Here is a 23,741-nt window from a genome sequence, read left to right as displayed (position 1 = left end):
GAACATCTTAAAAAGATAAAACAAGCCTAAACGCTTAGAAACCCTAAAGCCTAGAAATGCGTATTGTCTCAATAAATTTTTTGATTCAACTAAATTTGAACGTAATAATTAAAAGTTTACTACATTGCTAAATTAATGTCTACCTCATCAAGTGTTCAAAATGTCCTCTTTTGTTAATTTGACAGTATCCTAAACCATGGTAGAATGCGTCTATTAAATTTCTGTTATGTTTATGTAGAAATTAATATGGATTCATCGATAATTCTTTGCCTTAGCTCTGCAATACATGCAGGTTACTTTTATAAATTCTAATTTTCAAGTATTCGTAATAAAAATTATCTTTATGATTAAAACCGGGTGAACGAGGAGGCCATTCAATACTACTTAATCTACCAATCGATCGTCCGGAAAATGTCTGATCTAAATAAAACTGAACATTTACACCAAAATGATCTGAAGCTCCGTCTTGCTGAAACCATATCTCATTAAAATTGATTCTAAACGTGTTTTTTAGGACAGTTATAGTTTCATTTCTAAGTTTAATATAATTATCGCTTGTTAAATTTCCTTCTATACAAAACGGTTCAATTAACTGAGTACCCACTGTACCCGACCATACATTTAGTTTTTGTTGTCTTTAATCATGGTTTTCACGTATCCAGTGTGGATTTGCCTCACTCCAATACCTTAAATTTTGGCGATTTACATTCCCATACAATATAAATATTGCTTCGTCGGAAAACATATCTTATTAACAAAGTTCTTGTCAGATACAATGCTATTCATCATTACATCACTAAACTGTAATCTACGATCCTAGTTATCTTCATTTAATTCTTGCTACAACTGGGTGAAGTAGGGTTTAAATGAATCTTTATGTAATAATTTATAACAGTTTTGTCTGTTACCGTCTTTATACTGCTGCCTTACAATTTTTTCTACGGTCGCCTTATGGATAGGAGAATGATTTGGGAAAATATCGTTGAACAAGTTTGCTACTTCGTTGTAAGATCTTTTCTATCTCCGTAGTCCCTTATCATTAAAACAGTAATTTGCTCATTTTCATTAAAAACCATCTTGATTGTAGAGCTTTTAAAAACATAAATAACTGCCAGCTCTAGTTATTAATACAATTTATTTTACAAAACTTCAGTAAACTTCAAGCTATTATTAGTTTTATGAATTAATGTAAAAGTCACAACATTATGTATGTACTGAACCACTTAAAAACTATTTAATTGGAAAACCCTGCACATTAGTATTGTATTTTGTAGAAAATATTACCATTCATTTGATATGAGGTTGTATATATCTAACATGTTTTATTTTGTAGATATTTAAAAAAGAACTGTAGATTTTATTTTTTGTAAATTTTTACTAAAACATTTTTTTGTGAAAATAAGAAATTATATCTGATTTTAGAAACATACGTTAAAATATCAAAAATTAAAATAAAAACAGTCTGCTATGACTATATAATTCGTTGACATTAACAGTCTAGTTATAATTTTTATAGTTAGCTATTAATATTCCCAACTCTTCAAATTTCTTTTTGTGAATATATATTATTATATATTTTTTGTAGGTATTGATGAGCTCGAGTCTTGCCCGTTCTGCGACTTCGCGAGTATCCCGAACGCTGAAGATAAAATTTTCCGTTGCCTCAATCCTGATTGTATGAAAGAGTCTTGTAGATTATGCAAAGAAGAAAACCACGTGCCTTATAAATGTGATGAAATTGAAAAGGATGATGACGTTAAAGCTCGTATCTATGTCGAAAATCAAATGACAGAAGCCTTGCTTCGCAAATGTTACAAATGTGGCAAAAGTTTCTACAAAGAGGAAGGTTGCAATAAGATGACTTGCATCTGTGGAGCGACAATGTGTTATGTATGTAAAAAACCAGTCAAAGATTATAAACATTTCAATGGTTTGGGAGGCGATCGATTTGAAAGGTGTCCATTATACAGTGATTCCAACGAAATTAATCGGACCAACGTTCTCCAGGCTGCTGAAGCTGCAAAATCTAAAGTTGATCCAAACAAACTAAAAGTAAGTATAGTACCTCCGTAGTTGACAAGCGATAATAATGGTAATAAAAACTCATAATTTGCGTAATAAATTTATTTCACATCATCAATTACGTTAAGGGACATTTCACGTGAATCCGACAACGAAATAAAAGTAAAATAATGGCTTTTTTCATATTTCGGTCAGTTATATTTTTATTAGATATGAATTTTAACACTATTTTTTTGTATGGTGCTTGATTACCGATATATGGACTTCTAAAAAATGTACGAAATATTAAGTCCTTACTTTTTAGATGCTATTTATTGTAAATTAGTAAGCAAGTTCATAAAAATATGATTTCATGTAGTAAATAGGCTCCGTGTCTGTCTGAGTCATCATGACAATCTTTATCTTATCTGCAGCAGGCGGAAAAGCTGCACATATGTTGTGTTGAACGAGGTTCTGAGGTTCCCTTCTTTCTGGACCTCGATTTTCAAATATTTTTCCTTGCAGGATGGCTTGTAGCAGGGCATATCTAGATTCATTTCGCATAATGTGTCTAAAGTATTGTAACTTTAGAGATTTGATAGTGGTCAGTACTTCTCGGTCCTTCTTCATTCTTCTCAGGACTTTCTCATTTGTGCCTTGGTCAGTCCATGAGATCTTCTCCGATGTAGCCACATCTCAAATGGTTTCAATCTTCTGCACATAGCATCGTTTAAGGTCCAGGATTTAACACCATAAAAAGGAAAGAGAAGACGTAGCAACGCAGCTTACTTACTTTTATACCAAGAGAGAGGTTGTGGCTTGAGAGATCATGACATAAGGACTGTAATTTAACTAGGGGACAGATCCACTTTAAGTGAACTTTTGAATTTATAATATATTATTCCTGTTCATCTTACTTATTATGTTTTAAAACATTTTTTAGTTACATGTGGGGTTATTCAACATGAGGTTTCAACAAACTGAAAAGAGTACTCTGCAACAGGGACATTTCAATTTCTTTAAAGATAAGACTTCTGAGATGCTACGTGTTCACCGTATTATTTTATGGGTTGGAGGCTTGGACATTAAAGAAAGATGTTTCGGACAGATTAGAAGCCTTCGAGTTATGGGCCTACAGAAGGATATTAAGAATAAGTTGGGTGGATAGAGTCACGAGTGTCGAGGTGTTGAGAAGAATGGGAAAAGATAAAGAGGTTTTAAATACAATTAAAGTCAGAAAACCGCAATATCTGGGACATGTCATGAGGAGCGAGCGTTATAACTTGTTGCAATTAATAATGCAAGGTAGAATACAGGGTAGAAGGAGTCGCGGAAGAAGACGCATCTTCTGGTTAAACAATTTGAGAGCTTGGTTTAACTGCACTTCTGTTGAGCTCTTTAGAGCAGCGGTATCAAAAGTGCGAATTGCCATGATGGTTGCCAACCTTCTGAGGGGATGGAGATGGCACTTGAAGAAGGGGTTATTAAAAAAAGAATGGAGGGAAACAGACACCTTGGTGGAATAACGAAATAGAAGAAATTAAGAAGGAGAAACATATGTGAAGGAAATATCTTGGAAAAACCAAAAATACGGAGGACTACTCAAGATATAAAGTACCAGAGAAAAAAAGTCAAATTAAGGGAAACACACTTTTAAAAAATGTAAGAGATAAAGATTGACAAACTATTACACAGAAAATCAACATAATATAATGATGGAGAGAATACTATAAATATTTACTTGGACAACAACTAAAACTAAAACAGGAAAGCGAAGAACAGGAGGAAGAACACAATATGCAAGAAAGAGGACAAGTAGAAGAACACGAAATTAGATTTGAAGAAACTACAAAATCCCTTCGAAAACTAAAAACGGAAAAAGTCGTAAGGATAGACAATATACGACCAGATGTGTTAAAATATATGGTGTTAATATATAAAAAGGAGCTTCTTATGCCCCAGGTTCTGTTGTACATGTTATTAATGCGATAGGTTATTCTTTTGCAAAATATCTCCATCTCCGAACAGACTATGAATGCTGCGGCAGTTTTTTGTTTCTTTTGAAATCCAGCTTTACGTAGTTGGTGACAAGGTTTGATCCGTACAGTTTCGGTGATGCGAAAGCCTGTTTGTTTAATGGAGATATTTTCAAGTATACTGTTATGACTTCTTTTAAGGAGAAGCTGTTTGATCAGTTTATATACAGCAGTTGTATGGGACGTAGTTTTCTGGCCTGTATTCGAAGGAGACATGTCGGAGTGAAGGATACCTTCTACCCGGAGGCCACTGTTTCGTTCATGCACCGCTGTGTATAAGGAACTTTGGATGAATGCCATCAAAACTAGGTGGTTTATCTGATTTTATTTCATTCGAAAGCTTTTGTGATTTCGAATATCGAATTTTTGGTGAATATTAGGCGTCTATTGCGCTCGTCACTTAAATCTCTTTTCACATTCGTTATAAGTGTTCGTGGAGCTCTAGATATAAATACTATATAGTACGCAACCTTGTTAAAGTATATTTTATCATCTTTGGATTGCGGACAACTTTTCAAAATTTTCGCAACAGAGACCAATGCCTGGCGGTCTGTTTTGTTAAGGTTTTTGACTTTTGGTGTCTAGCTGTATTGATATTGTGTAAGAACTCATCAGCTATTTGTCAGTCAACACTCTGTGACTGCCTATACATCTTCGCATATTTCAGTCCATCCGAGCACATAGCCCTTACGATATCCCGTAGGGATGATTGCTTTTACGGGACTTCTTACTGCATCCATAAATCTTACTTTCACCAACCACCATCCCATCGCTGGTTGGTAGAATCCTGCATAAGTCACAGCACAGTTGTTCTGAGAACTTCTTCCATTCCGCCTTTCTAAAGTTCCACTTAGGTCGAGGGTTTGATCTGATTATTTGTATAGATATGCTCATATTAATAAGCACAGGATGATGTTAACTGTGGGAAGTGTGCAAGTATGCTTTTAGAAGCTGTTAGTGGCCTATCGTTGACGGTTTTTGGGATAATGCTTAAGCTGTAATCCTTTCTTCGTGCGGCTGATGTAAATATTCCTTCGTCTTTGGCATCAAAAACGAGATATATGTTTTGTTCTTTGGACCATTCAACTGGTGCCTCCCCAGTTTTATCATTCTTAGTGTCCACATTTCGTCGTGGTTATTAAACTTCGTAATGTAAGTACTAGGCTGTGGTTGGACCTGTTTCACTTCGGGTTTCCAGGTACCGGCAGAAGACCATGGTCTTTGTTAACCACGGTCTTCTCACATATTTTATTGAAGATATATATTATCCGATGGATATTATTTTCATATGATGTAGAAACCAGATATATTTCGGAATAACCAGACTATAACCAGACTTCTACTGGTCGAAGTTTCCAAGACAAGATGAAATTCATAGTTTATACATTGAACTTGCCAGTTCTCAATATGTACCAGCCATGTCTGTTATAGACTACCGTAGGTTTGACTGTATGTCAGTTTTACGATCTAACTTACGGCCGGTTTCCGAAACGCTATTCAAATCTCTAATCATGTAATCAAGTATCAAATTTGATCAATTGTTAACAAGCGACAGGTTTCCGAAACGAAAATTATGGTAAAATTGCGTGATCACCGATTATAGATTATTTGACATACGATTTTACATGGAAACAGTAGAATCGATTGTAATCGTTTATTATTTCTGTACGAATTGTTCTTTATCTTGCTCTAAATTAAGAAAGTAATGTTGCTGTTTCACTTTACCATCATTCCTGTTTATGTGTAATCTGCATTATGGAAATCAACAAACATAACCTAACTAACTAATAATTTTGTGTCGTTCGTTAATGTTTACCAATTTGTCATTTATCATCTTTAATTCTTAAAATGAACCTTTGTAACAATATTTTTGGGTTCTTTCTAAACAACAGCTTTTTATAAAATACCTTAGGTTTATGTATCTTACCACGTAACCAAAGATTTTATTTTATTTACTTACAACCATTGGTACATAACCAAAGATTATAAGATTAATCGTCCAAAAATCTCAGATTACCTGACAAGCTAGTAAGTATGACAGAAGTTTGACATAGATAAAACGATAATTAGCGTTTCGGAAACCCAAAATACTTCTGTTAATCATCGATTATTTGCTTTTTAGATTAGTTAATGTGTGTTATGTGATTGAAGTTTGATCGATGTTTCTGCAACTCAAAATGCATTTAATCGACTGTAAACAGTAGATTACCTAATTTTGATAATGATCAGCCTTTCGGAAACCGGCTGTTAAACTTTCAAATAGGGATCATTCGTCATAGTACAATTATAATTAAAAAAATCCTTACTAGTCAATTCGTTAAACGCGGTAAACTGATACTAATCGAAATTTTAATATCGGTATGAAATGGAATCATGTATTATTTTAATAAAAACTCATTTAATTATTATACACTGAGTGCAAAATTAACCGGACACCCAATTAAATTTAAAAATCCAAAAGGATTAAGTTCATAACTAATCAGTCCATCTTCAGTGAACCTAAAAGCAAGTAAACCCACTAAATTAATAAAAACGTAGGGTCAAATTTTGACTATTATATGCAAACATGTGATTAATTACTTTACTTGCAAAATAACCCAAAAGCCAACAGTGGTTGGGTTTAAACGGATTAAACAGTAGTTAAAATTGTTAAATTACCTGGCTATGAGGCAGGTAATTGCCTACTAACCATTAGATGACAGTCGCTTTTATTACAGGATCCTTTAATAAAGTAAAAAATACTTGAGAGTATGTCTGAAAGAGAGTTATCGCTAACATGTTAAAGAAATCTTTTATTTTGACAAATGACATATATTTTTATATAATATAAATAACCTATAAATGCTTATAAGATTATGTTTGTTAGTTTTATAGCTAATCCTAGATTAAAAATTAAAATAAGGTAAGAGTAAAACGTTCAATTTAATTAAATTATTATTTAAATAATTCTTTAATCCATAATACTCATCTTAAAATGTAGAAGAACCATTAGATATAGCTAGATAGTTTAGCTGGCGCAAATGATATAGAGTTGTTACTTATGAATATAAGTAACAACTCTATATGAAAATAATGAAAATAATCATGAAGACTTTACTAATTAAGAATAATAATAATACTAAAAACAATATTCATTAAATAAAACAAAACATCATACAATAAATTTGATCAAATATCCAAATAAATATAAGTGAAGTTACACGTCTTTCTCCCTTCTACTCGTAATATGACAGGTTACATAAAAATAAGGGATCTTTAAATAAAAGTTATCTGGCCTGTATTTAACAGGATACAGGGGTCCTGTATTTTATTAAAGGACAAAAATAAAGGACGCAAAACAGGGCATGCGTATATGTCAAAATAAAGGAGCTTTTATTACAGGACGACATAAAATACCTCTTTAATAACTAATATCCTGTAGTGTAATTCAAACTAATTCTGTGTGAATAAGGTAATGTTAATAGTGAATAAGTAAAAAGAATTGTATTGGAAATTTGGTCAATTTTAGGGTAGGTTGTATATGTACACATAAACATCACTATTTCAGATTAATAACAAAAATTTGTGTAGAACTGTTGTTGGCAAAAATCATCTAAACAGGTTGAAACAAGAAAAAACATTATTGCTAATAAGACATAAAATAAAATAAAAAAAATTAAGTTTTTATCTATAACGAAAAAATACATCAAACTGAGTGTCCGTTAATTTTGCGTTCCAGTATATTATTAACATATATAAAATAATAAAACAAATTGTTTATATTAAATTCTCTATCGTTTGGATTTATTACTAAATAAAATATCTTTTACAGATCGATCCTACCCTGGATATTAAAAAACACTACGAACAAAGAAAGAAAGCACTTCCCGCTGAACCTCATCTTAGGTACGTTGGACAAGTGCCTCCTATAATGGAATTAGTACATATTCTGGAACATCACGGACATAGATTGCCACAATTACAACGACATCCTCCTGGACAGCTATAAAGTTTCATTGTTATATATTTTGTTTATTAACACAGTCCTGAGAACTCCAATACTGATACACTTCTAACTACCAATCCCGAGTGATTTTGATTGCACTTTTTAGTGAAAGACATTGAAGTGCGCTCATTTATAAATTTTAATATGTTTTTATGTTATTCAAGTTAATATTTCTTTTTCTGCAGTGCTCTATCGGTCATTGGATGATGGGTTGTATTGATACTTTTTGAAGATTCCATTTTTAAATATACGATGTTCGTCCAAAATGTATCCGACCTTCGTTTATAACTCCGGAATGTTTTATTATTCGTCATCCAGCTCGTGGTATTCTTTGAAATAATTCCTATTCGACTTACAATACTCCTCCATTGGTGTTTGTCATTGAAGCAGTTTTAATTAAGTTTTTGTAATGGCCTTCAGAGATGTCATCGCCTTCATTTGAATCGTCTTTGTTTCGTCGAAACGTTGACGTTTAAGTGGCATTTTCAGTTTTAGAAACATCAAAAAGTTGCAGGATGTTATGTTGGAACTGTGCGGAGTAGTGTAACCTTGGGTTTTGCCAAAAACTGAGGCGTAAGGCTTGATAACTATCCTGACGAAGTATCTTGAGGAGGAAACTAGTCGCTGCTCGGCCACAAATGGGTCGTTTTCTTCTCACTGCATTGTACTATCATTTAGGACTTCAAGAGAAATACGCTAGGATGGAAACTTCCATTGTAAAGCCTGTTGTTTTGTTACGGGATTATCGTAAACCTACGATCCATTCCTGGTAGTAGTCTCTTTAAATATATTTCATATTTAACAGCTATTTCTAAGTTGTCCAGAGCGACTTCTAAACGAATCTTTTCGCTTTCAGATGTCGATTTTCAATCGTTAGCCGTACAATTTCGGTATATTTCGGTGTTACAGTAAAAAAAGCTGACCAGAACACGGATCTTTTTTAACAAATGTGCGACCATTTTATAACTGAAACATTTTTCATCTGAGTTTTGCATATATATTAATCTCCAAAGTACTTTCGTATCATTGCACACATTCTTCGAGTTCAATCCATCTTTTTCAGCGATAAAGAAATGGTACAAACGCAAAGGAGAATATGTGGATAAAAACATGCCATTACCAAGTAGACAATTCTTCTTGGTGACAATAGCTGTTCAAGATCATGAAGAGTTATTAATTGCGATCGTACCCATAGAGAACGCGGGCGCTAGAAACTTTTGGAGTGAGCGATAAAGAAATGGTACAAACGCAAAGGAGAATATGTGGATAAAAACATGCTATTACCAAGTAGACAATTCTCCTTGGTGACAATAGCTGTTCAAGATCATGAAGAGTTATTAATTGCGATCGTACCCATAGAGAACGCGGGCGCTAGAAACTTTTGGAGTGAAATTATGAAAGAAGATTGGATACTTTAGGAATCATTTCTACATGTACATGTATATGACCAAATTATATTTTTTTATTTATAAATATTTTTATTCATATCAATATTTTTATTTATTCATTTTTTAAAATTTTACAGCCCTGAAAACTTTTGTCACAAGCTAAACAAAATATAATTAAAACATTTAAATTAAAAAAAAAATTGTTACAAAGTCAAGAAAATTCATGAAATGCATGGGAATATCCAAAAATATGCTAAATTAAAAATCCAATTTGGCTCCGATAATTCAGGCTAAATTCAAATTTCAAAAAATATGTTTCTACAATGCATATTGATGAATAATCTAGTATGGGTATAATTTTATGATTTGGATCAATGAATGAGTTTCATTCATTTTTGAGACTAACATCCTTTTTCAAACTGCCATATTTTAATACTCCAATTATTAAGTTATTATTAATAAATTTCTACCAATTTTGTCTAATTAATATTCCAAGAAACATCTTTTCAGTTCTAAAAAGATTTTTGTTGTATTGTTCACAGGAAAATTGCCAAGTTCTTCCAATATTTGAATTTATATTGATGGGTACTGATTAGTTAGTCCTGTCTGCTGGATATTTGCAAAAACACAATTTTCGGGAATGCACAGGTTGTCTAAAAATGGTGTATATAGCAAATTAATATTTAAACTGTAATAATCAGAATTATAGGAGTTGTTTTCACTACTGATATGCAGATTGGTGGATTATAAATCAAAAATATCGATTTGGTAAATTGGCGACGCACGTTTCGATTTATTTATAATCTTCCTCAATGTTCTTCGTTCTTGAATATTTCGTTTACTCACTGGTAATTATGATTATTAGTGATATTAGTTTACTACTGGTAATCGGAAATCTCAAGACTTGTATACTTGTACACAAGGTGTATACTGAGTATTATGCACACAAAATAGTTAAAAGATAATAAATATAGATAACTATGAGATATAGGATAATATGTTGTAGGTCAAACTCACCTTCCTTTTTTACAATTCAAAGTATGCATGCACCTTCAGCACAGTTGCTGTGCTTGGGAGCTTAATGGTTTTCTAGACATACTCTAAAAATAAAAAAACCCTTGAAAATGTGTTCTACCGTTTCACAAAGTATTTCTATTACTTGTATATTTTGACAGGAAACATGTTCCATATTAATTTAAGGTTACACAATATTATCCCTCGTTATTAGTACACTACTGTCCAAAATCCTGGAAACTTTACACAAAAATTGTAGGTTTGTTAGCAACATACCTCTTTTTACACGACTAATGTTATTTTCAAAATTATATATAATTTTATTGCATCGTTTTATGCTTCTACTTAATATTTAAACATAGTTTTAAGGGGACAAACCCTCTAAAAGCTTAAAAATAAATCAAACAACTGAAACTTTAAATAGTACCAAAATAGTAGCTGTAAACAAACGCGCTGTTTGTGCAAAACTATCAAAACTCAAAATTCCCAGTGGCCAGAATGTGAATCAATAATCACTGTCCATGATCACGTTGCTTTGTTTGACGTATAAGAATAAATCTTAATTTCACGGTTTTAGGTTCTGTGTGTCTTTTAGAAAAGATACTATAAAAAAATAGTTCGAAAATAATGTCATACTTTGCAAATATCCAACAGACAGACTATAACTAAGCATAATACATTTATTTTATAATATTGGGCTATGTTTTTTTCCAAGTTAATGTGTACAAATTATTTTTCACATTGAGCAATAAATACTCATCACTTTGCGTTAGTAAATTTTGTAAGTGATTTTTCCAAGTAATTTCATTTTACTGTCAGACCAATTTTACTATGAGATATAATTTGCTTTTTTTTTTCAAATTGTGTGCTTAGCTTTAACGTTTGTAGTAAATCATATTTTTATGAAAATAAAGATCGAATTTTCCTTTTCCGGAAGTCATCACTAGATTGAAAACTTCTTTTATACTCAATATTAATTTAATAACAATATAATTAAATACTGTATACGTATTCAAACTGTATCACAATCAACCGAAAAAACTTTGAATTCGTAGCATAAGCGTGACCTAGTTGTTTCAAATAAATCAATTATTTGGATTTCGAGGCAGCTAGATTGGTTTTGAATTATCCACGACGGTTATTGTCTATGCTACACATCTCATATGATTTGTATACTTTTAATTTATTGTTTACAAAAGAAAATGACGGCGAAAATGCTCCATGACGACCATATTTTTTTATTTATTCATTTTTTTTACTCCAATCCCTGCTATAACTTTTGAAACGCTTGATCTCTTCTCATTCATTTTATTTAATGTTTTTCTATAAATTATCTAGTTCTTGGGTACGTTTGTTATGACTGGTATTGTAGTTGCTTTAAGTAATTTTTTTTCTGCCCTTCATTTCTAGTGGCTTTTGACTTAAAATTGAATTATTCAATATATTATAATCTTTTTTTTTGTTCATAAATTCAGCATCTTTATTAGATATGAACATGAATTTTTTTAAATATTATTTTATCTTTGAGTTAAACAATTTTTTTTTTATTTTTAGTTCCCATGAATAGCCCTTTTTGTAAAGGCGCCTAAGATAACATTTCAAAAAAAGGTGCCCGATAGCGGACACTAATTCTCAAGAATGGTACATTTTAAACAAAACATTCCAACGAGATTACTTAAAGAAAACGCTCTTGCAAAACAATTAACCACTTCTAATCGAAAATTAAAATAAAAAAACAAAATGGCTACAATTTGTTGAAGAAAAATTTGAAAAAAATCGATTTTTTTTACCAATTTTTGTATGTCAAAATATATTTTTCGACTTTTTTTCTAAAAAGTGGTTAATTGTCTTGTACGGACTCTTTCTTTAGGTAATCCTGTTGGAATTTTTTGTTTCAGATGTGCCAATCCTAAGATTTAGTGAGCGCCATCGGACACCTTTTTTGAGACTTTTAACTGAAACTTCCTCTATAAAACCCTCTAGCGCCCTGTTTTTAGTACATGGGAACTAAAAAAAAATGCTTTTGTTTAATTCAAAGATAAAATAATATTTAAAAATCATGTTCGATTCTAATATTTCATGTTGGTATCTAATAAAGGAGCTGAGATTTTTTTTTGAAAGTATGTATTTTTTAGCTTTCTAATCTGTACTAGTACCTTAAAATGTTTCCCTGTTTTATTCCGTCGTTTATTTATAAGCCTGTGTGGGTTCTGTTCTTCTATTTATACTTTTCAGATCTAAAAGCCACTAGTTCTTTTTTTATAATATAGTAATTATGTACCTTTTAATAGTTTAATATTCTTATTAACAGCTGAATTATACACAATATTTCGTGTATTCAAAAAAGTACTTCTTTTTTCAGTACATTACTTTCTTTTATAAATATCATAGTATACAGTGCGGCTAAAATTTTCTCCCCCCATCTTTTTTCTGAATTATACAATTTAAATTAATAAATTTTGGAGTAACAATTACTGCGCCTTTTCTGCAATTTTGAAAGATAAAGATAAATGTTCTCAGAGCTGTAAATCTTGATTTTTTTGTTTGAAATATTTGCAAGGCGTTTGATTATTAATATTTGCACAATCGGAGGCATTTGTCAGTTTTTTTATTGCATATTTATTTATGTTATCAGTTATTTTTCCTTTTTTTTTCAGATTAGTACCTATTGCCCGCTTGACTTAAAAGAAACATTGCTAGTCAAGTTTCTACTCCCTAAAGTGCAATTATATGGAATCCAGTTTGTACTTATTATCATCAGAAGTATCATCCACAAAACAAGCTGTAGACTCCCTTAAAAACCCCAACTGATCCATACAAAAATCATTTTTATGTGGATTAGTCCGTTATGAGTTAATTTTTCAATATCTATTTTTTCGTATTGTTGACTATTTTTCTCTGGCCTTCTTACACTCAATATTTTATTACTTTTAAACTATTATTACTATTACTATTTTTCTCTTATCTTGTAATTTTTTTTTGTTTCTAAGTATTCTTCGGCATAAAGAAATATTAACAACTGGAACCGAAACTTTCTTTGTCTTATTTACCGATGTAATGAATAATACCTTTGATAAGAAGTCGCTTTTTGTCACTGTTTTTTATTGTATTTTTGTGTGCTTCTATTGCTGCTTTGATGGCCTACAGAATTATGCGAATTAATGTGAACACAAGTCATAATTTGAAATAAACAAGATTCATAGTTACAGAACAAGACAAAGTATTACAATTTATTGTTTTTATAGAGACATATGTCCTCCCTTGACGTTCATAACTTCTTGAACGTGTTTTTGGCGTATAATCAAACATTTTTTAGTTTTTCTGATATTTATAGATGTAGAAACAATATCTGAATTACACTCAGTTTTGTTTTTGTTGTGCAATATATTTTACAACGTCTGGCTTTTACAATAGCCCACATATTTTCAATTGGAATAAAAGTTTTCTGGCCATTCAAGCATTATATATTTTTTTCCTTGAAATTTATTATTGGCATGTAACATGGAACCGAATCTTTTAAAAAACTGCTTGACATTGGCATCAACTTCATACCTTCAATCGACACTTTTTATGGGAATCGTTACCCCTATAAAAAAAATCTTCAACGGTTTTTAACTGTTTAACCAATATGAGCAGTCGTAAGTTTTCCGTTGTCACTTACTCTAAAACGAGATCGCCGTCCTTTTACCAAAAAAATGAACAATATTTTTTTCTCAATCTTCAGTACTTCAGCTCAGATATTTTTTTCCAATCGTATCGTTTTTATATCATGACAGAAGTTAATAACTTCTGCGGCCTAATATTTTTTTCCACATTTTGTCTTAACAGTAACTCAGGCGTATACTTGTTTTCATAGAGTACCTTTGTACCTGGTTCAATCTCTATGGTTTTTCCTTATGGTTTGATTCACTTTACCTAATAAAAAGCTTCATTCATTGCTGTTTCTTTTTCTTCATCTCTTGCTGTTTGTTTTCCTTTCATATTTCCGCTATCTGTTACCTCAATCATCTCAGTGTCTCTTTTTTGTTTCAAAATCTTGTGTACAACTCCTATCTATTTCTAACAATATCTCTTTGAGTCATTGACATGTGTTCACCCAAAATAACAATATTAGTTTTGGAAGTAATATCAATCTTCAAAAATAAAAAGCAAATAAAGCCATAATTCAGCGTACTTTGGAAATAAAACGATAATCCAAATAAAAGATCAAAATGTTAACATGCCTGTAGCTTGATATGTATGTGTCATAACTTGTCAACTGCTAAAATGTAAAATTTGACGTCCATATTAATTCACACAATACTGTATTATTTGTATAATTTTATTCAATATTTTAATATTTTTAGTGCACTCTCATTTCTTTCTTTTGTTTAGTCGAACTAGTATCTGTGTGTTAATGATTTTGTAAATGTTTGTGAACATTCAGTAAATTGTTGCCTCACTAATTTTACATACTATATGGCACCCTTATTTTATGGTACTTTGATTTCTGGGTTTATAAGACACTGCTTGGAATTATCCCCTGGCGTTCCGTATGCAACTGTGGCAGATATTATTAAAGACAGTGGTCGTAACCTAATCATGATGATCCATCATCAGTGGGCGCAGAAGATTACAACTCTTTTGATGAGAAGTATTAAAATATTAAAGAATGTAATAAAGCAATTGGACAACAATAATTTGGACATTATTCCTTTAATTAGTGCTTAAGTAGAGTGTATCGTATTGAGTTTGTTATTTACTCTAGTTTATTTTAAATATAATAGTACTATCGAAAAATTGAATTTTGACATGGAAAATATAACAAAATAATTTGGCACAAGCTGCATTTTTGGAGATGATAAATAGAACAGCTTAAGTTGAGTAATTGTCGTCGAATTTGAAAGTTTTCATCTTTAAGTGTGAAATGTGTTTGTAGTGGTATGGCAAAACTTGATGTCGCGACTTTTTGCCAAAATCAGATTATTGGCTTGATATGTTATATAGTAACATTTCTTTAAATTGTCAGAGATTGATATGCCTGTGGTGAAGGTGAAACCGTTAAAAATGAGAATGAAATTTATGATATGTCAGCTCTACTACTTATTAGATACGGCAGAACTTGATATGTTATATATTAAGTCCTGCCTAATCCCATATCTTAGAGTAAGAGAATTTCTGACTCTGTGTAAACAAACACATGCTTATATGTCACATATCATGTTTTGCAACTCCAGCCATTCGTAAACAAAGCTTGGGAAAACAACTCTGTAGTAGTATGGCAATAGTTAATATGTCAATCTAGCCCAATTTTTCAGTAAACCTTTTTGAAAGTTTGATGGCCTCTAAATTCTTGAAATTTTTGAAGTCTATTGCCAACGTTTCTTGAACTAACCACCCTAACGTGCAACGAAATTTAATAACGTATTAGCTAATTGTTTAGTGAATACCCTTTTTTTTATGATTTTGTTCAGAATAGTAGACATGTCATGTTTTGCCAACCCAAAAACGAGAAGTAAATGGACTTATTATTAAAACTTTGTGGACGACAGTTTTGATTCTAGAAAGTCCTACAGATCGTTCTCATGTCAAGCATGCTCACCAATGCAAGTGTTACACCAATACCATATATACGGATGGGATTGAACCTGGTTGGTCTGGGTTCAATTCCGGCTGACACCAGAAATAATATAAATAATAAGCCAATAGGCTGAAGCACGACCGGTTTTAACAACAAACGGCTTCCAAAAAAACATTGAGTAATTAGATGTCGAATGTGGTTCTTCATCTATTTTATGTATGCTCTGTAATGTATATTTATTTATAGCTAAAATTTATATTTGGTATGAATAAGAAGACAATAATATAAAATATCTATGTAAATATTTTTCCCATACATTTTTAATATTATATTTTTTGATTCCTACTAGTATAAAGAAAAAGATACTTCTTAATTTAATCAATATAGCATCTAGCTTCTTTTATTACAACTGGATGGTAACAGTCCATAGTCGATGTACAATACTATGGCGATGCTATCTTCATTCTTTATAAAAATACATGAATCTGCATCACTTTGCTTGAAACCAAGGCATATTATGAAATCTCGTATTCTTATGTTCCAGCATCCCGTCGTTTGGTTAGGTTAGGTTAGGTTAGGTTAAGACTACATACTTCCATATAAACTTTCTCAAGATGACATACTCTATCAGTTTCAGCAGTGAAAGCTTCTGGTTGTCGCACTTATACTTGTAACACAACATACAAAAACGCTGTACAGTCGCCAAACTGTCAGTCAGCTCATTGGCAGATATACTTAGAACAGACCTTATTGTAGCTAATTTGAAAACTGGACTAAAGATTTCATTACAAACCTGACCTTTTTGTATACATTTTATGACTAATCCAGTTTCAAATTTGTCAATCGATTCATCTGATAAATGCACTTATTCGGAATAGCTTTCTTTCCTTTAGATACAGTCGTCAAAATCTAAATTTACTTTATAGGAATCCATTTCCTTTTTCATTATTTGATGATCTGGTTTGAGTCTGTATCCACTCATTTGATATATAGTAACTTTTAGATAAGTATTTGATTGTGTTATGTCCAATTGTCATCAATTATCTTCAAATTTCAGTAGTTTCTATCACTGTTTTATGTTTTCTGATATTAACTGTTTTTACGGTAACGACATTTCTATTAATCAGATCAACTACCATAATCTTCAAACCAAGTTTCTGTTCTGAATTTTCTTTGAAATATTGACACTTATTATCTTTTTCCTTGCAGTAGTACCTTGTTTCTATACATGATACTTTTACAAATTCTCAGGTACGGCTTTTTTCTCTATTTTTAGCAATCCATGCATCCACATAGTAAAGTTTATAATATCAAGTTATTTAACATATACTCCACAATAAAACATCTAAACAAAAAATATACTTCAACATCGCATACTCTGATGATAGAAGGTATGGATTGTTTGTGAGGTATTTGTTGAAAATACTTACAGTATTTTATCGAGTACCAATGGATAAAGTGATACACATCGACATTTTACAATAGTAATATGCCCTTAAAGAGTAATCATTCTTGTTCTCTTCTTTAGAATAAAATCCATTTTTAAAACATATTTTTACAGGAAAACATGAGTTTGGTCCATTTAATTCGTATAAGTACACATTTATGTCGACTGGTTACTTTTTTCTTATACTGGAGCTTGTGGTTAGTTTCAGTTTCTCTATATTCTTCGAAAATGTGAATGGAAAACATCTTACTGTTTAAAATGAGCCAAACAGTTCAATTATGGATACTTCCATTTATTAAAATACAATTTTTCATAGAACATATTTTTAACCATTTTTGTGATTTGTAGTTTTAAGAAAGTAGTTTAGGATTTTATAATTTCGTAACCTATTTTATAACTTGATTTATTAAGGTCAAAAAAGAAAATATATTATCACGTGTAAAAACCTGATACCTCGTTTTTTTTTAGTTGCTAGTAATCGAAATATTTGGTCCTGATCAAATATTAATGGTTTAAAGGGTTTTCTTTTATCAGACAGTAATTGCTATATTATTCACTATCACCGTTTAGGATATTATATCACGAAATTGCTGAAAATTTGATAATCAAATTTTTGAGATATCTGGTTTTTGCACCAAAATGACGTTTTAGTTTATTATAGTTTCATTGTTTTTAGTTATTCGAGAGGGAAACCAATGCAAATTCCTCTATGCAGTCAGTTCAGACTGAATCCACTGCTGGACATATTTCTCTATGAGTCTTCCAATATTCTTTGGGACTGTTTTTTTTACTACTCTTAATTTCTATTTTGGATTAATTCTGGCTGCGTGTTTGCAGTTACAATCTCAATTGCTCTCCATTTTTTGTGTTTTGATTGCAATTCTAAACTCCTATCTGTTTTTGATCGCTCATCACTGTTAGTTTGTCCAGTACATCTTAATACATTTACTTGGTTCATCTTATATAGGTATACGGTTCACGAGAGTAACAATATCTATATTTAGTATACCTCTTTTGGTTTCCTTAAGTGAATTTACCAATTTGTTAAACCAAAACTTATTTAAATGTATATTACACATATGTAAAATAAATAAATAGAAGAGATATAATTTAAATAATATGTAAATTACATCTCATCACATATTTCATCCACATTTATCAACGAGCGAAGCAGCTACATAGAAACAAACTTTTTTCTTAAATCGATGATAAAAGTGGATTATTTCCCTCATTTAATGTTATTCGTTTTATATTATAAATAAAAAGATGTTATTTTGTATGTATTTTGTTTTTTTTTGTTTTTAACTGGATATTGAACTAGAAGATGAAGATAAAATGGAAATGAAAATTATCATCTTTTGTCAAAGAAATGACGTGATAATAGGAACTACAATACGTTGCCAGGGCAATGAAGCTTGACTATTAAGATACAAATCCCAAATATAAAATCATAATGTAGGTATAATAAAAGGCAATTTAAATGCAATTTTCACCCTCTAGACATTTTTGGCATAGCTGATTTCCCTTGTTTCAACAATTCATCCATTGGTATACCAAGCACCTTTTAAATGAGATGTTTTCACCCTGACAACAGAGGAGTTGGCCTTCTAATATTTTTTAATGTGTGTTGTGTCGACAATCACTCTTCTAATTTTACACTCTATCAAGTTTTTTGAGAACATATACGTGTTGCCAATTTTGACCTATATTTTAGAAGTGTGTACAAGTCATACAGTCATTTTTCAATTTATTATCTACAGTATGGCAGTTGACTTTAAGGAATACCTAGACTGTCCAGGAAAGGAGAATTGCTGAACATAGAAATATGGTTCATTCACAAGTGCATCAAATTCAAAGTAACACCACAGAATAGTTGTGATTAGTATTCTGTGGTAACACCAACGTTAAGCTAAGAATTGAAATTTCTTTAAAATTAACTTTGTAGATATTATGCTCATTTAGAAAACTGTTCAGCTAAAACTTTTAACATTTTACGGAAAGTTTCATTTGCTAATTTCAGTGATTCTATGGCTAACCATCTAGATATAGTATAGAGTACATTAAAAATTTTAAAGTTACACAACTTGCTAAATGAGAAAAATAATCTCAATAACAATGATAATCAAAACTTCAATAGACCGAGGGTTTCTTTTAAGTATAAATTTTATGAACGTATAGTCAACTTAACAAATTGTTCTTTTACTAATAGGGAACTTGATTTTTTGTCAAATTCTCCACCTTAGTACCGTTTAACAATAAAACAATTGAAGCATTTTCAGTAGACATTGACAGTTATAGAAAGCTTACATTTAGACAACATTTCTAAATCAAACGTGAAACGCAACTGTTTCATCTCTACAAAAAGATTTAACCAAATTTAAAAACAATGTCAATAATATTAAAATTAAATGTTTTAAACAACTGCATTTGATTTATATTCAGAAACTAACGAATTTATAAACCAACAACTTTTAATCCTTTAAACAAGTTAGTCACTAATTTAAAAGCCACCTTACCTAAACACAAAAATTTCCTACAATCAAATAACATTAAAGAGAAAACCTTCATTTTGTCAAATCTCTAACTACTAATATATGATTTACTAAAAATTCATAAACCTGGTGTTCCTATGAGATCAGTAGTTACACCCCAGTTATTACCTTGTCCAAATTTATTAACTCCATTTTACAATCGTCACCAGGGCCGCCCAGAGCCAGGCCGGGCCCCGGGGATGAGACCCGGCAGGGCCCCTCCCCTAACCCAGTTGAACGAAAATTCCCAAAAATCTGATAACTCGTAAACTGGGATATGTAATAGTGAACACTCATGCTATTGACACAGGAAGGAAGAAAATTAAAACAGTTTTAACAATTAAACTTTGTTTTTAATTATTTACAATAGTTACAACATAACTTTTCTTGCTTTCATATCCGCAAAGTTTTGGATCACGTGGTCGAAATCAAGAGTTTTTGCAAGTTTCGACTCTATGCTTAACAGTCCCAAATCAGATAATCGTTGTTGACCCATAGTAGATCTTAAACAATTCTTAATTCGGTTCAAAACACTAAATGATCTCTCGGCCTGAGCAACGGATACTGGTAGGCAACAGAATATGCGAAGAGCAATGCACACATTGGGGAAAAGATTTGTCACATTAAGGGACACGAGCTTGTTCAAAAGTTTTGCTGGTTTCAGTGACGTATCTGAGATGTTTGATTTACTAACAGTTTTCAACTAAATCATTTCATCAACTAGATCCCTGCTTACATCTGAATTGTACTCTTCGGCGAATCTTACACAACTTTCTGAGATCGTATTCTCGTCCATTTCGTTATACTTCCATAAAAATGAAAATTTCATTTCGATTTCTCTCAGTGCTGTGGGTTGGCCACGTTTTCAGGTTGGCCACCAAAACATCAATTATTGTGTAAAAAACTTCTGTTTTGAAGCATTCTTCCGGGGATAAATTTAACATTACATATTCTGTAGCTGTTTTATCGTGAAAAGTCTTCCTCTTTCTAGCACGGGAAGTGGAGAGTTCCGGTTCGATACCATAAGCATTTGCAACATGTTTGCATTCAGACAATATCTTGTCCCAGATATTTCTTAAGGCACTTAAATCATCAATTAGGCTCTCTATATAACTACTCTCAACATCCAAAGTAGCGTCCATAGTTTGAAGTAGTTGACTTCTGTAGTTGATGGGTACCAACACTTTCACCCAAATTGACGCCATGAGGATGCACTTGAAGGTGTTAAGATATTCTAAAACCCCATTGATTGTGGCTCTCGTTTCAACAGTTAAGTTAAGATTCAACAATGATGAAACTGCCTCAATGATTTTGCCTATGTGTGCCGCTATTGGTTTCACACATTCTACTCTAGCACTCCACCTCGTATTAGACAATGAGTGCAGTAAAGATCCTACTATCTCTTTCAGAAGCTCCCATCTTTTCGGGCTGCAACTGAATAAATTGGAGCTTCCGATCAGGGACTCCCACGCGCAATGTATTCCCGATATATTTGTATTAATTGTAACTTATGCAAAGAAATAATTTCTTGCATATTGCCTTTTCCAAATGCATAATATTCCTTATAATAAATGTTGTAAAATATTTTAATAAAAGGAATTTTTTTAAATTTGCTAACGGCCGGGCCCGGGCCCCGGGGATTTTGCCCCCCTGCCCCCCCCCCTCTGGTCGGGCTTGATTGTCACTATCTTTTCTTTTGATGTCAGTAACTTGTTTAAAAATGTTTCCAGAGATGAAATCATCCCATAGTGGAAAATTTACTTATTAATAAAGACACAACTTTCCATATTTTGAGTCTACTTAAATTTTGTTCAACACAAGATTTCTTTTAATGATGTCATTTACAGACAGGCACAAGGTTTTGCTATGGGTAATCCCTTATCACCCTTGCTAGTAGATTTATTTTTGTACAACATAGAGAATAAAATCTTCACCAATCAACCTTTAAACCCGAATTTCTTCCAAAAAATCTTACATTGGTTTAGATATGTAGATGATGTGTTTGCCATTATAGACGAAAACCTTTCGGGTGCAGAAAACATTCTAGATTCGCTTAACGACTTACATTCGACTTTTAGATTTACTTTAGAAATGGAGTCTAATAATTCTATCAATTTTCTAGATCTAACTAACATTAACCAGAATGGATGATAAATTAAATTTTTTAGTCTTTAGAAAACCTACTTAGACTGACTACACTATCCCGAGATCTAATCATCCTTTTCAACAGATGATGCCTTCTTTTTGCTGCTACATCCATAGACTACTTAACTTACCATTATCAGACATGAACTTTAAATCTGAACTAGAAATCATTAAACAACTTGCACGCAGTAATGATAAAATAAATTAAGGCATAAAAGGAATAGATCTCTAGCTTACAACTCTGCCCCTGATAACTCTAATTCAGAAGTTCTGTATAGATCAATATCATACATAAGTTATACTTCAGATAATATAGCCAAAATCTTAAATAGCATTCCTAACTTAAAATTGCCTTCAAATGTAAAGAAAATATTAAATCTATTTGCTCATACACTAAAGACAAAATTGAACAAAATGTCGAAAAGTGGCATCTATAAGTTATCATGTGGAAATTTTCCAGTGACGTATGTTATGAAAACGGTGAGACCGTTGGAAATACGGATAAAAGAACACCTGTCGATCGATAAATCTAGTTTTGGTCGTCAAATATACGAGACCAATCACACTTTTTGCCCCAAAGAGATAGTTGGATCTTACATAATATGATACCTAGTAATAACCGAGGAAGAACGGTCCTTACAAAAGATCATATGGCGATCTGATCAGACACACTCTCTCGAAATTTATACACCGTAACTTACAGTACCTACTGCTTCTGCTAGTTTTCTTGCCACAAGACGTACGTGTTCAAGAAGTGGCACATATTCAAGCGATTTTCCCGACATATCTTCTATCATTTTACAGGAATTTCATGTCGACGGCTTTTACACATGTGGTTCTACAATAGAAGATATCAAAGGAATTAAATCACTTACTTCTGAATTTTTATCTTAAATCTTTTTATTTTAAACTTTTACAATCAAAATAATGTTCCTTTGGAAATTGGAACTGACAATATCATAAAAACTTTAGGCTTTTTGTGGAGTCCAAAATCTGACGCTTTTCATTTTAATGTTCAACCAATAGAGCACAAATAATATAAAGCTACAAAGAGACTTCTTTTCACTGTATTGAAAATATATCATTCCTTAGGTTTGCTTTTGGATGTAATTATAATAGCTAAAGTTATCCTCCAAGATTTGTGGAAATTAAAAATTTCCTGGGGCGAAGTCGTTCATATGGATATCTTTACGAAATGGGTTATATATCAGACTCAACTCGTTAAACTTAATCAGTTACTTCCTAGGCGCATCAAATTACAAGTCAATTCAACTACAATGGCTTTTCATATGTATCCACTACCGTATTGAAAATTTTCGTTGTCCGTCTACTTTGCTCCAAAACCAGAGTAGCTCCTTTAAAACACATCCTCACGGTACCGCGTCTAGAACTTTGTGAAGCTCTATTGCTCGCTGAGCTGATGGGCAAGGTAAAACAACACATGCAATTACACTTCGAAAAAATTACTTACTGGTGCGACTCCAAAATTGTTCTAGGATGGATAAAGACTGCTCCGAATTTGTTGAAAACAAAGACAAGATCAAATTGAGAAATTTGTATAAATTTAAATAATTTAGTACGTTTAAAATAATTTAATTTATTCTTCAACTAAAAGTACGAATAAAATAGTGCAT

The 23,741-nt window shown here is 31.7% G+C and overlaps 1 protein-coding gene across 3 annotated transcripts in view; it reads left to right on the top strand.

Moving 5' to 3' along the window:
* The window catches only part of LOC140431327 (uncharacterized), a 59,514-nt gene extending 40,815 nt beyond the window's left edge, over nucleotides 1-18,699 (top strand). For 2 of the 3 annotated variants that reach the window (XM_072519259.1, XM_072519266.1), the window contains exons 5-6: nucleotides 1,586-2,052; nucleotides 7,849-9,509. In XM_072519259.1, coding sequence (XP_072375360.1) covers nucleotides 1,586-2,052; nucleotides 7,849-8,025 — 644 coding nt within the window. In that variant the 3' untranslated portion in view covers nucleotides 8,026-9,509. Of the gene's footprint in view, nucleotides 1-1,585; nucleotides 2,053-7,848; nucleotides 9,510-13,081 lie in introns of those variants that run through there. The other variant, XM_072519263.1, reaches the window with a different exon arrangement.
* The last annotated feature ends 5,042 nt before the right edge of the window (nucleotides 18,700-23,741 follow it).

Source organism: Diabrotica undecimpunctata, chromosome 1 (assembly GCF_040954645.1).
Source record: "Diabrotica undecimpunctata isolate CICGRU chromosome 1, icDiaUnde3, whole genome shotgun sequence".
Lineage (NCBI taxonomy): Eukaryota > Metazoa > Arthropoda > Insecta > Coleoptera > Chrysomelidae > Diabrotica > Diabrotica undecimpunctata.
The sequence above is the reverse complement of the archived record's forward strand: the minus strand, read 5'-3'. Positions and strand labels throughout refer to the sequence as shown.